Source organism: Hakea prostrata, chromosome 9 (genome assembly GCF_041222555.1).
Source record: "Hakea prostrata isolate BN-2017 chromosome 9, UWA_Hpros_2, whole genome shotgun sequence".
NCBI lineage: Eukaryota > Viridiplantae > Streptophyta > Magnoliopsida > Proteales > Proteaceae > Hakea > Hakea prostrata.
In genome coordinates this window covers 64,615,988-64,630,699 of record NC_142608.1, presented here as the reverse complement: position 1 = coordinate 64,630,699, position 14,712 = coordinate 64,615,988, and the positions used below count along the sequence as shown (strand labels likewise).

The 14,712-nt window shown below is 34.8% G+C and overlaps 1 protein-coding gene across 1 annotated transcript; it reads right to left on the bottom strand.

Annotated features, from left to right (window-relative positions):
• Positions 1-510: 510 nt before the first annotated feature.
• ALIS5 (ALA-interacting subunit 5) lies at positions 511-8,632 on the bottom strand. The gene is made up of 8 exons (XM_089168250.1): positions 8,299-8,632; positions 4,167-4,225; positions 3,955-4,029; positions 3,727-3,849; positions 3,518-3,588; positions 1,566-1,860; positions 1,141-1,430; positions 511-1,053 (listed from the first exon to the last, which is right to left on the bottom strand). The coding sequence occupies exons 1-8, from the start codon at positions 8,381-8,383 to the stop codon at positions 999-1,001; spliced, it is 1,053 nt and encodes a 350-aa protein (XP_089024376.1). The 5' UTR covers positions 8,384-8,632; the 3' UTR covers positions 511-998.
• Positions 8,633-14,712: the final 6,080 nt, after the last annotated feature.

The window sequence follows — 14,712 nt, the reverse complement described above, 5'->3', positions numbered from 1 at the left end:
CCATGATCAGGCGCAGCCAAGCCTAAACCTGATCAGCCTTGATTATTCTTAGTCCTAAAAGAAAATAGATAGGAACAAGGGTAGCACATGCCAAGAAGAGTTGGAATCATCAAACCAAAGTTGCACCTCTAATTACACTAATAGAAGGATCATAACCTTGAGTCATAATTTCTGAAACCTGTGTTACTTCTTAGCTTTTCTTCCTCTTTTTTTTTTTTTTTTTAACAGCAATCTTATTCAAAGTGGGCAAAAAGTGGGGGTGAATATAATTCCACCAACCATTCAACAATATCGGCCATTCTTTCGGGCCCGAAACCGAAAGGGTCTTCCTGGCTAAGAGATTTGTAATTACATTAAAACCCCTAGGGATATAGACAAGGATACAGTGCACAAAGTTATCCATATATTAAGTAATGGATATCTTGGATCATGGATATCTTGGATCAAAGGTTCCACTATCATCGAGGGTTAAATCTCACCCTCAAGATACATGATTATTTGCTTACAATCTCATTCAATTATAATTGACTCATATCTACATGCAAGCGCCTCCAATACTCGTACTTGTTGCAAGTTGCAAGACTAATGTAACGACAAAAAGTTGTAATGTAATGCGTGAGATATTCTCTACCACTGGAAAACGTATTACCATTCTACTATAGAAAAAAAAATTGTTGGCCCTATTTAGAGTGCTGCTAGTGATCACCCGCTCGACAATTCTGATCCAGGAGGAGAGCACCCCTTTACACTTCCAAGGAGACTTGGAAGGAAGAGTCGGGATTTTCTGCAATCTGTAAAAATGGCAATATCAAATAAGTTCTTTTGGAAATTATACACGCAGCACTGTATGGATGTTCTAATGCAAAATTCGAATTCCCAATTACTGAAATGATTCATTGAATAAAAAGTGACCAATACATTACAAGGAAAGCCATTTAGTTATCTTAGTAAACAAAGTAGAACATTGACCCAAACCGGCAGCTGGATAACCCATTAGATCAGCGCCCTGCAGGATTTCTGTTCCACGACAAATATGAAGGGTCTCCCAGTCGCCTGTGCAGAGAAAAGGCTATATCAGTTACATTAAAGGTAATAGGGTTGATGGTAAGATGATTCCTTTTTTGATAAAGCGAGTGATACCTTGGCTTAACGATGTATACAACAGTGAAGACCATGGCTAGAAACAAGCACAACCCACCAATCGTGAGATACGCAATACCAAGAAAGTCATTCTTTCCTCCAAGCCAGCTGGTGGTGGAAAGTACAAGCTTCTTCTTTCCACTGAAACTGTATGTGTTGTAATTGTTCTCCAGTGTCACGTATATGATGTCACTTGCATTGAGATTCACCTCTATCTTTCCATATAACTTCCTAAAAGTTGGGAGAGCTGCAGTTCTCATCCAGACAATAAGGTCCTCCTGCTCACTCAACTATTACACATAAATGATCAAATGGATCAGGTTCTTGCTCCATTAATGGCGTCCAACATAATCATCAAGGGCTAGTTGTCAAAACCAGTAAATGTATTCGAATAAAGAGTTGGTACTGAAACTGAATTGACTTACCGATTTGTTGGTCAGGTTTGCACCACCTTTTAGGGCTCCTTGCTGGAAATTTTTGGGGTAGACATTTTTACCAAACTTGTGATCCCTGTCACTCTTCCAGGAGATATCTTGTTTGTTTACCGGTACTTGCTTGTTATTGAGAGAGAAGTTGTAAGTGTCATTGAACAAACTCCAAGCAATAAGACCACATGGTACAATGGGAGAACCATTGTTGGTGGCTTCAGGTTCACAGCCGCTTGTTTCCATTTCATTCTTATCATCCATTAGCTGTGCATCATTTCGGCTCTTAACATACCTGACTCGCAAAGAATCACCATAGGAGCTATTGTCATACATCTAAGGTATAACGGTTTTTCCCACAATAATTTTTTAGCCATGATTCTAGAAAGTAGTTTCATGACAGTATAATTAAGCTAAAAATCCAAGTCACACTAGGTACATCACTGTAGGGGTGTCACTTTCAGGCCCAGTCTGGCAGGCCTGACAGATCAAAGCCCAACCATTTATGTTCGGTAGTTCTTGGTGGGGTCCCAACAAGTTGGTGGTTCCCAACCATACCGACCATGAGCCTATCCGATTATGAACTGTTAAGGTTACAAAGTTAAACTACAATGAGGGAGATGGATGTAAATTAAGTGGCACAATTGATGCAACAAATATACACTATAAGGCCTTTTTGGTATCAATTCTCATTTTCTGACATTTTCATTTTTTTGATGTGTTTGATATCCATTTTAAATCCTATTTTTGTTTACAAGAATAATGACCCCCCCACCCCCAAAAAAAATCATAATAAACTTTTTGTCTATTATGGATTCTATGTCAAAAGCTCATTTAATTCATTTTTTAAATTCTCAATGCAAATTGAGGGTATAAAGTAAACATACATTCTTTTTATGAAAACATTATTGTTTTTCCTATTTCTCACTCCTAAATCTTAATGATTTTCATTGTCATTTTTTATTAATTTTTCATCTTGACATACCAAACTCATTTTACATTTCATTATTTATTCTAGACAAAAGTTACCAACCCATTTTTCATTCTTGATTAAAAAAAAGGGAATTCTTATGATCCTTGTATTCATTTCTTTTAAACAGCAAAATAAAGAATGAGAATTGATACCGCCCTAAATTATGTGGTTCTATCCTATTGAAACCTTTACGGTCAACATTTATTGGTGCTTCAGACCTAAATTTTATATCCTCCAAAATTTTCATAAATAAATAAACAATAATTCTTCTAGTTTCAAATGAACCTCGGTTATTGATGGTCAGTAGCTCAGAATGAGATTCATTGTCACCAATCCTACCAACAAATTTTCCAAATATCTAGGGATGGGTTCATTTCTAAATTCTATGTCTTCTAAAATTTCCTTCCTATCCATTTTTGTTTCTTTCCTTCCTGGCATGAATATCTGCTGGTGGGGAATACCCTACCCAAATTAGATTGGAACTTGCCACACATTCTGCCACCAAAGTTCCCAGAGATCTAGGGGCGGATTCATTTCTAACTTTGTATTTGGAAACTTCCTTCATATCCATTTCAACAAACTCATATCAGCCTTCCTCCAAAAAATAATAATAATAAATAATTCAATGATCATTTGCCATGTTTGTTATGGAAGCTTGTTTCTTTCCTTCCCAGCAATCTGTTTCATTAGGGTTATCACAAGATTTTGAGGACAAAACTGTGAACTGAATGAATAACCTACTTCCTGGTTCCAGCCATTTCTTACTTTTCACCCTTTTTGTTTCACTATTGAACCACTTACCCATTTCAAACTTCTTGTCTAGGTTATGCATGTCCTATTGTAGTTTTATGGTCAGTGCAAATATGCAATACTATCTTAGAACCAAAAATCCATCACCAATCAGTGAATGCTGTGCCATCATTCTTGGGCTAATTTTCACCTACAATTTAACTTTGGAACCTTCAAAAGCAAAAAATACCTCCGATGATTCTGGTAGAAGTTATCAAGTTGATAGTATACATAAATAGGCTGCTTCATATCCTTGGGTACCTGCAAGACATTGTTTTGCATGTTACTTGATTTGGTTTTGGAGAAACTCTCATTGAAATACAATTCTCCCCTCAGAGTAATCGGCAGTAGATTTTAAATCTCTCAAGCTAACAAATGTAGATTCTGAGGAGACATTACTGTTAGTGTCCTATTGCAGGTTTTGTCTCCATTGCTCTTTATAAACTGGAGCTTTTTATCCTGGTCATCTCTGAATTCTGACGGTATGCAATCTGTTTCATACTGATCGATAATTTCAACAACCTAACAGAAGGAAATACTCCAAATAAGTTAATGAAAAATAAATAAATAAACAAATAAAAGAAGGTCAAAGAAGTTTCCAAATCATTCTCAAGTCTTAACACATACATCATGCGAAGCAAGGAGAGCAGCAACTCCAATAGGGATGAAGATTATGCTGACAATTGTGAATGCTGAGATCACCTGTGAAGAACATGCGCTTTGTTAGACAACTTCACCATGCTAAATGAAAAAGACTAACATAATAACTTTTTGCTTATGCTGAAATTTAATAAGAAGAGTTTGGAACACGATACAGAAATGTTGGAGAGTTTGCATACCCATTTTGGAGTGAGTATCGGCTTGCAAGCTGGAAGCTCTTGTTGAGTAAATCTTGAATCTGAAAAGCAAATAAAATAATCAGTTTTTTTTTTTTTTTGGATGAATGAATAATATATAAAAAATGAAAGAAGATACAACAAAGCCTCAAAAAAGGAGGCTAAAAGGAGGAAGTGAGGTCCCAGGATACAACAATGTGCCTAGTCCTTGGGGTGTCATCTACCGGGGATGGGGGATAAAAGAAACTCTAGCAGAAACATTAAAATAGATGACTTTCCAAATCAAATCAGTAGAACGGGATTTGGAGGTCCATCTTCTAAGGTTGCGCTCCCACCAAAAGTGATGAATAGAAGCACAGAAGACTAGCATACCAATTCGGTCACACATGGAAGAACCTGAGAAATTCCTCAAAATCCAAGACCAATCCCTAGCAAATCCGAAGGAGCATTGCGAACGAGGCCAAAATGAAGCAAGGGCTTTTCTCCAAAGAGAATTGGAGAAAGGGCAAAGGAAAAAGAGGTGGTCAATGTCTTCATGGTCACACCAACAAATGGTACAATTTGGGTTAGCACGAATGTGACGGCTAATGAGGAAGGTGTTGTAATGTGAGGAATTGTTCATCTAAAAGTATATTACTCACAAGACCCCAATAGGGTATTTATAGTTACAACCTAATTAAGTCATAACTAGCCACCAATTCAGATCTATCAGATGTTTGAGTGTGTACCATAGCTGTCCTTCGACTGTCCTCAGTATCTACCATGGCATAGGCTTGAGCCAGAGAAGGGAAAGGCTCTCTAGAAAAGATCTGTGCATGAATTTGCTCAAATTCTATATTCAATCCTGCCAAAAAATCATAAACTCTCTGTTTATCTTCCCATTGTTGATATGCAATAGCATCTTCAGCATTTTTTTGTGTAAACTTCCCATAGAAATCTAAAGTCTGATAATATCTCCGAAGAGTATTATAGTACTGAGAAAAAGTAAGGTCAATCTGCTGTAACTAATTGATTTTCCGTCTAATTTCAAAGCATTGTGCATCATTGCCAACTCTGGAGTATGTATCTTAGTAACTTTCCAAATAGTTGCCACATCAGGAAGGAGGAGATAACTCTCTGCTATGCTAGATTCAATGGAGTTGATGAGAAAACCCATGGCCAAGCATTCATATGTATACCACTTGAAAAGTTGCAGACTAGGTGTGGAAGGTTTTGTAGAAGTCCCATCAAGATGGCCAGTAAGACTACGAGCACCAACAGCGAGGGAAACTAAACGAGACCATCTAAGATAATTTGTCCTATTAAGTTTCACAGTGGTTACCTGAAGCGAAGAAAACTCACGATCCCTATGAATGGAAAACATGGAAGACTCTTCAGATGTACCAAGTAAAGGAAATATGGGATCAGCCATCATCGAAAGGAGAAATCATTTAAGTTTACAAATAGCCCCCTGAACTTTTTCGAAATTACAAAAAAAGTCCCTGAAATTGTTAAAAATTGCAGAAAAGTCCCTGGACTTCTTTGAAATACAAAAAATATCCCTAAACTTATTGAAATTTTTTTAAAAAAAAAGTCCCTAAACATTTTCAAAATTAAGAGAAAAAAATCCCTGAAATTGAACGGAGAAGAAGCATTGACGAGTGCTACCTTGTCTCGGCACATACTCGCCCGATTAGCGAAATCCTCATCCTCGACGGTGAAGCAATCCGGCAGACGGAGAGGGGTTGATTTTGTAAATTTTCAAAATAAATAACCTTTGAAGGTAAAAAATAAAACTATATTTACATTTATACCCCCCCTCCCCCGTATTTTAATCCCAACCGTTTGATTTTGTTTTTTAAACATGGGTATACCTGAACCGTTGGCGGCAGCCAACCATAGCTGCCACAAATAAAAATCCGACGAAAGAGAGCTCCATCAACCCCTAAACTCGATACACTTGGCTGCACCATCCAATCACCAAATCTAACTTGCTTACTCCACCCTTGATTTTCAAATTCACGAATGCGGCTGCTCTGAAAAACCTGAACTTTTCTTCTCTGCCTCTAGAAGGTCTACGGGTTGTCCTTCACAATAATTCCCAGCCACATCAAGACTTTAAAACCTGCAGAACATTTGATTGAATTTTCTCCCAACCCTAAGAAGTCTCTTATCTAAATCCCATACTTGGCAACAAGAAAAAGCAAATTAAGTAAATACATAAAGATGAGATTTTCTTATTTTCCCATTATTTTTTCCCTTCTCTTCCCTAATCGATTTTTGGATCTGATGCCATGTTGAAAACAACCGATTGTGGTAGAACGGCTTTCTTAGATTAGTGTGATCCCAAGCCCTTTATTTATAATAAAGTGAAAATAACACTATTAAATAAATACCCTTAATTGGCAACAAGAAATAGCAAATTAAGTAAATACATAAACTAAACTCCCAATAGAACTGAACCAGCCAACAGTTTTCTGCCACACATTTACTTGGATACCTTTCTATACAACTCTTTTTTGGGGCAATACAGACTGATCATCAGAAACTAATTTTTCCCAGCTACATGGACAAGATGATGGCAAAGCATCAAAAAAGGATAGAATGTAGCCACCTTCGAATTTAATGATTAATATCAACCATATCACCAGCACCTTGTATAAGTTTTCTCCCAAAATGGAGAGACCGTTGTCTTGAAAGAGAAGAGCAAGCAAAAGCAATAAAAAGGACAGCTCCTCGTGCAAGTACTAGAAAATGGTGAGAGCCTGGTATACATCAGATGCACCATAGCTGGACCAGGATGTATCTTGTAGTTATTTGAGTCACTGTGAACTTGCAGGAGTTGAGATACATGGTACAGTTATTATAATCATGGGTTTAGTTTGAGAAGCAGCGACGTTAAGCATCCCTAGCGGTAACAAAAGAGAGGTCGTGATGATATCATCTACGTCCGTACCGCTCCTCATGGAGTAGAACCCACATCCAACCAAGCCTTTGACCAGGGAACTGAAGAATCCCACTACCGCTGCCAGGCCAGGTGGCCAGCCGGGCCATGAGCGCGGTTTCATTTTTTCAAGCCAAAAAAAACAAAAAGAAGTTTTGGGTAGCAGCTGTTAAGTTCTAGTAGACATTGTGGGAGTTAATTTAACCATATGTAATGGATGTTTAATGGATAATATAGAAAAACGACAGCCTGAATGTTGTTATAATTCTTGTATGAGGCCAGATTCCTCTATTAAGCCCCCCCCCCAACCCCCAGAAAAAGGGGAAAAAATATCTCCTTATTTTCTCTATTTTCATGATCATGGGTTTAGTTTAAGTTGCGGCTGTCAATTACTAGGAGGAGTTAGATTGTAGGGGTCACTGGAGTAGTTATAGTAATCATGGTAGTAATGGCTATTAGATGGATAAGGCATGGAAAAACAACAGCTTGAAAGTTATTAGGAGTCGCATATAAGAAGGCTAGCTTGCTCTATTAAGCCCCCAATTTCCTAATTTTCTCCCTTTTCTCCTGTTCCAAATTTACCTACTAATCTAATCTTGTTCTCCGACATCAGACCCTTAGTGGAAGGAAAAGCCAGTTCTTAGGTTACAAGCAGTCCCTGTTTAACAAATTGAATTTGATGGGAAATAATTTCCAGTTTAGAAGGCTTTTCATCAGTTTCGGGTTTGATGATCCATGGTTGAAGCATCTGCAGACAGGTTCATGGTTTAAGGTTTCATTAATTCATATTTCGAGTTTCATGGTTTCAGTTGCAAATAGAACATCACGTTTTCTCCGACCCACTAATCTAGCATCGTTTTCCTACCAAGCATGAAAGCGTGACGGCGAGCAGTATGAAGCTAATTAGAGCAAATAGTACATAGAAGGGCTGTTCATCAGTTCAACATAAGGAAATCTGGAAAGATATTGTTAGGACTTCAACAGAATAACAGCAAACAAGAAAAGGAAGTCCAAGTCTACTAAGGATGGAGCTAACACATAAAAATACAGTACAAAGCTTCTATTACACAATATATGCAGAAAAAGATGGAAAGAGAAAGCTTTCAAGTACGGTAGGTGCAGGGTTTTATCTGATCACTCATTAATAGGAACCTAATAAGAAAGAAAAAAGCAAAACAAATCAAAAGATACTAAATTTTCAGGAGAACTCACACTTTGGTCGCTTTGAATTCCTTCTAGGTGCTGAAGAATCAGCCGATCCAGCTCCTCCGGATCCTGATGTACCGTTCCCACTCATCGAAAGGATATAATAAATGCAGAAGAATTAAAAGAACCAACCACCAGAAGCAACAGCTATATTTTACAGTCACACACTCAGATCGGAAGAACTAATACAGGTAACAACCGAACATGGATTCGAATGAGAAGATTTTGCTTCGTCTGGTTTTGACTTTCAGAGAGAAAGAGGAAAGAGAAAAACTTGAGAGGCAAGAACTTGAGAGAGAAGATGAAGAAGTGAGGAAAAAGCAGAGAAAAAAAAAGTAATTTCTCACTTCTATTTTCCTCTTTTTCTTTTTCCGTTTAGTTGGGTACTCGGGTTGGCCGGCCACTCTCTAGAGAGAGAAAATCCATGAGAAGTCAACATAGAAAAACGCGGTTGGGTGAGGATGGACTAGCTGAATGATCATGACCGTCTATTAATTATAACGTGGGGTTCACTTCGAGCTTAGACTCGTTCCATACACAAGTCAATAAAATTCAGACGAAGTCGGCTACTCAAAATAGACTACGTACATGTGCACCTGTCTCCTAATCCTTCCCTGAAATTTAGAGAAGCTTCGAAGGAAATCCGATTTCGTGGATTACGGTTCATCAGAATCTGCCTGTTCAAACATTAGATTCTAATCCAACGTTTACAGATCCTCCATATGTTTACTATCATTTGTCATATGCAATCGTCAACTTCACTCAATGGACAGAATTAGGTTAAATGTGGCATTTCGTGGGCCCAGTAGTAGCACGTTCAGGCTGCATTCCCATATGCAATATCTGGATTTGAATTTTTAACATTAATTAAGAAAATAAATGTACTGTATATTCATACAGATACTTATACTGTGTACCATATTATCCTCAATGATTTTGATTGTTACAACTTACAACCCCTTGGTCGAACCTAATTAGTTGGTTCAAACATGGACTTATGTTTTTGGGCTGATTGTTACCAATTTATAATCTGAACCAAAAAAAAAAAAAAAAGTTACCAGTTTATAATCATGTTCATATGCATTCAATTCGTATGTGGGAGTCCAAGGAACGATGTTTTGATGGTTTCACTCGGTTTGCCGTCCGGCGAATCAAGCGAAATGGTGAATAATCGCCGAGATCTCGGCGAGAAGCTTGTTCAATTCATCGATTGGCTGTAGCCTCACTCGATCGTCTCCCTGGCTCCCCTCTTCTTCTTCTTCTCCAGGCAAAAATAGCAGCGGCTGCTACCCACCTCATACTCAAAGAGCAGATCGGTCTCTTTCTCTCTTTCTTCTTCTTCTCCGGCAAAAATAGCAGCGGCTGCTACCCAACTCAAACTCAAAGAGCAGATCGATCTCTTTCTCTCTTTCTTCTTCTTCTTCTTCTTCTTCTCCGGCAGAAATAGCAGCGGCTGCTAGCCTGCTACCCACCTCAGACTCAAAGAGCAATAGAAAAAAAGAAGAAAAGAAAAAAAAAAAAAAGTTTTGAAGTTTGGCCGGAAAATCGACGATTTTCCGGCGAAATTTGGAAGTTTCACCATAAAATCTTGGTTTTGCCGGAAAATCGTCAATTTTCCGGCGAAATATTGTAATATTGATTTCAACCCCATTTTTATTTCGCCCCTGGTAAAACTAGCGAATTTTGGCGATAGTTCAACAAAAAAAGTTCAATGTGCGGGACATGCTATTTAAATTCGTAATTATGATAAACTAGTCATTTGCGAAGACATTATTTAATGAACTCCTTATACAATTTAGCTTCGAGCTAATGTTTCATATGGACTACATGAACTAGAGTTGTTGGTATTACCAATTGAGTTATCTTTTGATGGTATTATCATATTAATTTTACAAATAAAAAATAAATAAATATTAACAAATTTAATTTGTAAACTAAAGTAACATTAATACATATAAATGTAATTTTGATATAGGTTTCTTAATTTATTTTTTATTTTTAATAGAAGGAATGGATATTGTAAAGTGGATATCTCCATCAAATGAGGGTTGAAGAGATGTATGTTTATCCTTTTCTTTTTTTTTTTCCAAGAGTGTACGTCATTTTGGATGATACTACATTAATCAAATTACTTATTTAATGTGAAAAACACTTTCTAAAAAGAAAGAGATAATTATTGATGTGTCTTTATAATATAACTTATTATTGTTTTATCCTCATTGTTTTGGATTTGATAACTTTATATTATGAGTAGGAACTATTACATTTGTCACGTCCAATCTATTACATCTTTACTAAAAGGTGCCGGCTATTACTAATAGAGCAACCCTTCAATGTTTTTTTTTTTAATTAATTATAAATTAGATTTTATCTGAATTTACTAATGCTCATGTCGTTAAGCTCCATTAATTAACTAATAAAGTGATACTTTTGTATTTTATTTTTGAAAAATCCCCAAAAATAACTATATATGAAATGTCGATTAATTCATATGCATTTTTGTTTACAGTCCTTCCCAAATTAGGCTGATTAACGAGTTTATTTTAAATTTTGGACTCAATTCATTGTTAACATAAAAAATAACACAAGGGTTGTAGATGATAATGGGAAGTGGAACTCAAGCTGAGATCGTTTACCCTTACCTATACAACTCCTTTACATTTTTCCACCACATCTTTATGAATGGCTTTCACTTCGAAGCACTAATAAAGTGAACTAGATCTTCCTCCTAAATGTATAGTGGACAAATGTAAGAGGAGCAGGATATAAAACCCTCTACCCGTTGAGGTAGAATATTCGGACTTTTGGAACTCTGAGCTTGCACTTTTTGCTACAATTTTAATATTTTATATTCCTCTTCCCATATGTCTTTCTATATATTAGTAAACTTCCACATCCATGTGCACAAGTAGACATATACAATCATATAAAGACATATTAGACAGAGGAGACAATGGAATAATATATCTCATATGTATGGCATAGTAATTAGTTTATACTAAGAAGAAAAAAATGATACTAGTTAGTCGTTCTAATTTGTGTATGAATTTACCAATAGATCTCATAATACTTTGTTTATAGAGTTTTGACATTTGGTAAAATTTATCAAAATTATGTTGGACAAACTCTCAAGTAGATAAACCAATCCCAAATAATACTCATAGGTGACCATTAATTATAAGATTGTTGGATGTATTATGAGAAAAATAACATTTGGAATTATATAATGTGAAGTATTGAGTACAAATGAATTAAGTGAACACAAATAAATGTTTAAAATTATAATGTTTATTAAAAATGTTAATCACATAAAGTATTTTAAATCTTTTTTTTCTTTTTTTTTTTTTATAGTAATTTGGAACTACTTTATTCGTATATTATGCATGATTTTATTTAGAGAAAATTTAGAGACACCTCAAGATAATTGGCGAAAAGCATAAATACCCGAAAACTATACAAAATTGGTAATCACCCCCTATTTTTGCTACAAATATTAATTAGTTAAAATAAATGACGATTTTACCGTTAGTTATATTATTCTACATCTTATAATATAAAATGAAAAATTGATGAAGGTATTCATGGAGGAAGAAATAAGATGAAATTTAACATTCAATATTTTGAATGACAACATTGTAAAGTCACAACAAATTAATGGTAATACAAGAATTATGAAACTATTTAACCATGCCTTAACGAAATTTGCAAGTGTACCATTGTAACACTTTGAGGTATATGGTATATCTCTATCAAGTTGATATATTTTTTGAGTGCCTATACCTTTCGCCAATTGTTTTTGAGAGTCTTCTGAAAACTTCTTTAATGAATACATTATGCGTGATTGAAGATAATAAATAATCATACAAAATCTGAATTGATAATCAGAATGTTAATGGCTATTGTCTCTAGTTATTTTATGTACTTAGTTATAATTTAACACAATGATATATATTTTTTAGAATAAATTAAATATATTGGAGGCAATTGAACTACTACTAATATTCAATAATTTTTTCTTAAGGTACATTTTATTTATAATTTCATCAAATTATGAACTAAGTTAAACTATTTATTTTAAATGAATGATTGTCCAAATCTTTTAATTACAAATTTTCATATTTTTCAAGATACATATTAGGTAGTTCCTAATATGTTCTTTTTATTATAAGCTATAAAATTATAATTTTGTAATGGTAGAGAAAAGTTGTATTAAAATTGTTGTAGTATTAGGTTAGTCTAACAATAAGACTTTTTTTGGGATAATAAACTGAAAAAGTAAAAATATTACAATCTTATTTTGAACTTTTTAAATTTGAAATTATGCTTTAAATTTCAGCATATTATTTGGCATCTATGTGCATTATTGTGCACAACAGATGATTTTTTTCCGAAATTTTTAGTATTTATTGAATGATTGTGTCTAATTTAATTAATTAGTTATTCTCTCCCCTCCTTTTATTTTTTTATTCTATATAGTGAACAAATAGCTTATCTTTACCATTATGTATTGTACTTAAAAAGACCATAAGTCACTATAGTGTAGGTGATGATGATATGCTTGACCTCCATGGATTTACTGCATCTATATAAGAGACTGCCACTACTATGCCAAAAGTACATATACTTAACATTTGATTATTATTGACTTCAATTATTATCATTGTCTTAAAATTTTTATTATCATTGTTATCTTTCACAAGTGGAATATTTTTATTTATTTTTTTAATTAATAAATTAAATTTGTTAGCTAAAATAAATTAATAACTATTGATGTAGTGGTTTTATATTGATTTCATAATTATGTATATGGATAAGGTAATGGACCTTGTATAGAGAAGTTTCCTCCATCAATTAAAGGTTGAATACTTTTGAATAATATTATATTAATCTAATTGCACTTATTTAATATAAAGACCCCTCCTTAAGACGAAAGAAAAAAAATGATAATTATGATGCTTTTCTATATCATGGCTTAATTACTAGTATGTTATTTTATTTTTTGAAATTATTAATTCAATATTAGATTTTACCTGAATTTGCTGATATCCAAACTTAATTTAATTGATGATATGCATATCTGTATTTTTCAAAAAAAAAAAACTAAAATGACCTTGATAATTGTTATTATTTAGGAAAAATTACTGATGTCATATTGTAATATAGCTTGATTATTAATTGTATGTTGCTTTTATGTCATTACTATTGCCCCCCTCACATTTAACGATGTTTAAAATTTGTTAAGGTTGGATGTGCAATGGCCAAGGCCCAAACAAAAACCCAAAGGATTACATTACATAAACGTTGCCTTTATTAAGCATTGGACTTTCAGGTGGTTTTTTTTTTGAATCCGTGGGGCATTACTATATAGGGGCGTGCGCCCGGCCTCCCATGGGAAGTTGGGCTTTTAACCACTCTACTAATCCACCATTGGCACTTTCATGGTTGTTTTGGGTTATGAAAAACGTGAAGATGTAGCATCGTCAATTAACTAATGGTTCTTGAGATTCGTCAACTTCTCGTAGTGGTCGTGGAGGGATTATAAAGACTTATTCTGGATCTTTTATAGCTGCTCGCATGAAAGCAGGTTGTGCTTTATCACAGCAAGTGAGCTGGAAGCGATATTTGACATCATTCAAGTGGCTTCTTCTATAGGGATCATGAATATCAAGCTCTTCTTTGATTGTCAGGCCATTGTCTCTAGTCTACATGATCATTCTAGTACTTTAGATTGGTATTGTTCTAAATCACTTAAGCTTATTAAGACCTTTTTGTTGAGGTTTGACAGCTGTGTTGTCTTGCATATTTCTAGAACAGAGAATATTGAGGCTGATTTCTTGGCTAGGGGGCCCGTAGTTTAGGCATGTCGAAAGTTTGGTGGATGCAACCACCTAAAGGTCTTGATTCTTTGTACTATGTTCCTGCTGGGAGGATTTCCCCAGACTTGTTTCTTTGAATGCATTTCCTTTTTTGTGTTTGGCCAAAAATAAAATAAAATAAACTAATGGAGCTTAATGGCAATGCGCATTAGCATTTGTTTAGGCAAATTAAAGTTGACTTACTAACATAATAAAGTACATGGGCTAAGGTTGTAATTATATAGTCTAAAGGGGTTTCAATAATTCTAATGAATGGCAACATCCACATTTCGTATCTAATCTTAATAGCATCTTACAAGTTACAAGTCCTAAAATGGTTAGAAGTGAGAGACAATAGTAAGGACTTTGCATCTGCCTCCCCTAAAATGGTTAGAAGTGAGAGACAATAGTAAGCATGTAACTGCTATAATTTTATGTTCCACTTCTCATGTGTCTTTCTCTATGATTGCAACCAGCAATCATTGTCAATTTTATATTTCTTTTCCTACCCATTTTCTTTGTATAATTACATCCAACACCCAACACTATATTTATCTCCCTAACT